We start from the raw sequence: 4,467 nt of genomic DNA, 5'->3' as shown, positions 1-4,467 counted from the left end.
ACAGTGGATATTTTCTTGGCACCACCAATGCACAAAAGCAAGAATAAAGAGTGCCCTTGGTAGATGCCCTCTATTGGTAATTATTGTCTGGTCAGACACTATTGTTAGTTATCAATTGTATTGATGTCTAAATAATTTCTGGATTTAGTTAGAAGCAACTTGTAAGTTTCTTATAATTCTAAAAGCTACCATTATATATATATATATATATATATATATATAATGGGATATATATATATATATATATATATATATATATATATATATCCTATGCATAATTCCACTTGCCAGCCAGTAATAACCCAGAAGGGTGTCTGGGTGACTCAGTTAAGTGTCTGACTTTTGATTTTGGCTCACCTCATGATCTCTAGTGGTGAAACTGAGCCCTGGCCTGGCTCCCCAGTCACACCGGAGTTGGCTTGAGATTCTCTCCCTTGCTCTCTGCCCCTCCCTGCTCAAATGCATACATACAAATAACCCTGAGAAGTAGGTAGTAGTGTTATCCTTAGGTAGAAAAACTGAATAACAGAAGATAAAACGTTTTCTGAATCACTGAAATACAAAGGAGAACCAGGAACCAAAAGCATGTCTTCTCCAGGTACCTCATTCTCTGAGCCATGCTGCACCTCCCTAAGCTACGGAACATGTGAACTGGAGGCTGAAGGGTTAAGGACGTTGCTTTTTTCCTTTTTCCTTTTATAGCCTGTAGCCTCCAGGGCACTGAAGTATTCGTTCATTCATGCAGTATTTACTGAGCACCTAGTATGTGCCAGGCGCTGAATAGACAACAGTGAACAAAGGCTGTCCCAGTTCCTGAACTCACAGAGCTTGCATTCTGGTGGAAGGCACAAACGAATAATTTCAGACAGTAAGTACTACCGAGCGACGTGGTACAAAATAAGGGGCAGGAAAATTTAAATAGAGGTCAGAGAAGCCATTTCTGAGAAGGTGACATTAACTGAATGAATGAATAGCAACTTCCAGATTAATTAATTGTTCAGTATAAGACGTAACTAGTTTTTGCTGGCCATTAGGTTGTTCATGGTTCCGAATACCCTTGTACCTTATGTTGCAGATGCTCAAAGGGCAAGTGGTAGAGGACAAAGCATAACGGAAAACCCTCTTCAATTCTTTTACTCCTCTGACCTTGCTTTTGCTGTCAGGGTCACACCCCCCCCATTGCCACGCCCATTCTTCTCCAGCGGACGTTCCAGGCCTGCGCAAGCGCAATAGAAACTGCCATTCCTAGTGGAGGGCGCTGATCCCACTATAGAACGCATGCGCCCCTGGCCGGTAAGCCCCGCCCCGACCCCAGCGCCGGCTCGCGAGCGCCTGCCGTTTCTCGGGGCGGGGCGGTGGGCGGGGACTGGGTGGGGAGGCGCGCGCCGGTGCGTGCGTGCGCGCGCGCCGCGGGCGGGCCAGTGAAGCCGGCGGCCTTGGCACGTGATCCGGGAGCGGCTCGGTCGCTTGGTGGCTCGGTCTGTCTGTCCGTCCGCGGGTGCCATCATGGCGGACGCGGCCAGTCAGGTGCTCCTGGGCTCCGGCCTCACCATCCTGTCCCAGCCGCTCATGTACGTGAAGGTGCTCATCCAGGTATGAGTCGTCGCCATCCCCTTCCCCGCCCGGCGCCTTGTTCAGTCGCCGCTGCCCTCGGCGCTTGGCGATCGGCTCCAGCCTTCCGGGCCTCTAGTCCCCTGAGATGCTGCTCCTTCCCTGCTGCCTCTTCCTTCCCCTTAGGGACAGCTTCCACGGCCCACGGCTCTTCTTCCACTGTCCGTGGGCCTTTCCCAGGTCTCGCCCCCTGCCATGCGGGGAGACCCGATCCTTTCCCCGCAGCCAACTGCCGTCCTGCTCTGCCTGTCCTGGTGGCTCTCTGAACTTTGTTTTTTTCTTCCCTGAGGTTGATCCTGGCCCGTTGCCACCACGAGCTTCCCATCCCTCCCCTCCAGCCCCCTCTGAAATCAGCATTCACCTCCTCCGCCCCAAACGCAAGACAGGAAATCTGTTAAAGACAAATTTGAAATTCCAGGGGAGCCAATACTTTATTAGCTTTTTTTTTTTTTTCCTTTCATTTTTATTTGCTACTGTTACTGCTGCTATTCTGTTCCGAGATTTTAGCACCAGATACCCAGGTAAACACAAGGAGCTCATTCAGAAGTGATCATGAAGTGGTTGCTGATTGAAATTTCGAAAGGATTCACTGAGCTCACTGAGCGCTCTCCAGTAGCAGCCCATGTGGCTCCCGACAGCAAAAATCACCTCTGTCTGAGCTGGAAATCGTTCAGATGAGAGAGTTCAAGCATTTATGTTAGTTTTTGATCTACTGTGAAACAATCCTTAGATGGTGTTTTATATTCAAAGGCAAGTAAGCCAGGTTTTAACTAGTGATACCCTATTCCATAGTATTTTCAGTTGCCTTTCCAGAATTCTCTGTGATGAGCATGCCATTCATTTTTTTAAAACCTTTGTTGAAAGTTGGCATGATTATGTCATGCATAGTACCAAGGAAGGAGCAGTTGTTAGAACCCCTGTCCTCATTTGTCCTACCTTTCTGTCAGAAGTATGCACGACACTAGGGAGAGCCACATTTCTTAATCTTGAGTTGATACTTCTCTGAAGTATGTGTTGCCAGGTGGACCCGTTGGATTCAGATTCCGTATGTAAAAGCCCACTATGAATTAAATTATTTTAACTAAGAACAAAGACTTTGATTGAAATCTGCTGTGACGTCTAAAACGGAATTGGCACATTTGTAGCTAGATGGTGTCTTGAGGTGACGTTTCACAATAAATCTGATATGAGCCCATTACTCAACTTCTTCAGGAGGCAGGGTTTCGTAGTGACGTGAGAGCACTTGCTTCAAAAATTTGAATATCCTTAACCCTGTTTACACAACTTCTATGTCACCAAGTGTCTTAAGGGTTTTGGTGTAATTTTTAAATACTCAGTTTTAAAAATAGTGGTATGGTAACACTTTGAGGGAGCTCAGAAGTTATTTAATTGAACAGGTTAAGAATTACAGCAGTAGCGGATCAAAGCCAAGTCCTATGTCATTCATTCTCTCAAGTTTCCCATTACTACTAAAAATGCTGAATATATTGTAAAAATAAAATGATAATCATTAACTCTAAAGTGGCCTTCATTAGATTGTTAATGAAATGACAGTCTGCTTATTTAGTATGGATTTAGCTTATAAATATTTACCACATGAATTATCCAGTGCTCTCTGCATTTGCCTTTTGAGTGTTTCATCTTGCTAGCCAAAAACAAAGTTGATGGTGGCTTAGTCTTCTGTTTTATTCAAATATAAAAAATGCATTCAGGGTGCCTAGCTGGCTCCGTGGGTATAAGTGTCTTTTAATCTCCTAGCCGTGAGTTCAGCCCCACTTGGGTGAGTCAGTGGGGTGTCCCAACTCTTGGTTTTGATTCAGGTCATGATCTCAAGGGTCGTGAGATTAAGCCCTGCGTCAGGCTCCATTCTCAGTGCCAAATCTGCTTTAGATTCCCCCTTTGCCCCTGCCTGCCACCCCCTTCCCTAGCGCATACAGTCTCTCTCTAAGATGAACAAGTAAGTCTTTTTTTTTTTAAGATTTTATTTATTTATTTGAGAGAGAGACAGTGAGAGAGAGCATGAGTGAGGAGAAGGTCAGAGAGCGAAACAGACTCCCCATGGAGCTGGGAGCCCGATGCGGGACTCTATCCCGGGACTCCGGGATCATGACCTGAGCCGAAGGCAGTTGTCCAACCAACTGAGCCACCCAGGCGTCCCGAACAAGTAAGTCTTTTATGTAGGGACTCTTGGGTGGCTTAGTTGGTTGAGCGTCTGCCTTTGGCTCGGGTTGTGATCCCGGGTTTCTGGGATCCAGTCTCACATTCGAGTCCCACATTTGGTTCCTTGCTCAGCAGGGAGCCTGCTTTTCTCTCTGCCTGCTGTTCTCTCTGCTTGTGCTCACATACTCCCTCTCTCTATCAAATAAATAAATAAAACCTTTTTTAAAAATCTTTTTTTGGGGGGACACTTGGGTGGCTCAGTGGGTTAAAGCCTCTGCCTTCAGCTCAGGCCATGGCCTCAGGGTTCTGGGATCGAGCCCTACATTGGGCTCTCCGCTCAGCAGGGCACCTGCTTCCTCCTCTCTCTCTGTCTGCCTCTCTGCTTACTTGTGACCTCTGTCTGTCAAATAAGTAAATAAATAAAAATCTTAAAAAAAAATTTTTTTTAAGTGTTAGGTTTGCTTTTGAAAGTTTTGTTTTGTTTTGTTTTTAAGATTTTATTTATTTGAGGGACTCCTGGGTGGCTCAGTTGGTTAAGCAGCTGCCTTTGGCTCAGGTCATGATCCCAGCGTCCTGGGATCGAGTCCCACATCGGGCTCCTTGCTCGTCAGGGAGCCTGCTTCTCCCTCTGCCTCTGCCTGCCATTCTGTCTGCCTGTGCTCGCTCTCTCTCTGATAAATAAATAAAATCTTAAAA

General features: G+C 46.3%; 1 protein-coding gene across 2 annotated transcripts in view; it reads left to right on the top strand.

Moving 5' to 3' along the window:
• Positions 1–1,396: 1,396 nt before the first annotated feature.
• The window catches only part of LOC132008522 (mitochondrial carrier homolog 2), a 21,232-nt gene continuing 18,161 nt past the window's right edge, over positions 1,397–4,467 (top strand). For both annotated transcript variants that reach the window (XM_059387166.1, XM_059387165.1), the window contains exon 1: positions 1,397–1,593. In XM_059387166.1, the coding sequence (XP_059243149.1) occupies positions 1,507–1,593 (87 nt within the window). In that variant the 5' untranslated portion in view covers positions 1,397–1,506. The remainder of the gene's footprint in view (positions 1,594–4,467) is intronic.

Source organism: Mustela nigripes, unplaced genomic scaffold (genome assembly GCF_022355385.1).
Source record: "Mustela nigripes isolate SB6536 unplaced genomic scaffold, MUSNIG.SB6536 HiC_scaffold_148, whole genome shotgun sequence".
NCBI lineage: Eukaryota > Metazoa > Chordata > Mammalia > Carnivora > Mustelidae > Mustela > Mustela nigripes.
This window is presented reverse-complemented; position numbering and strand designations above follow the sequence as displayed.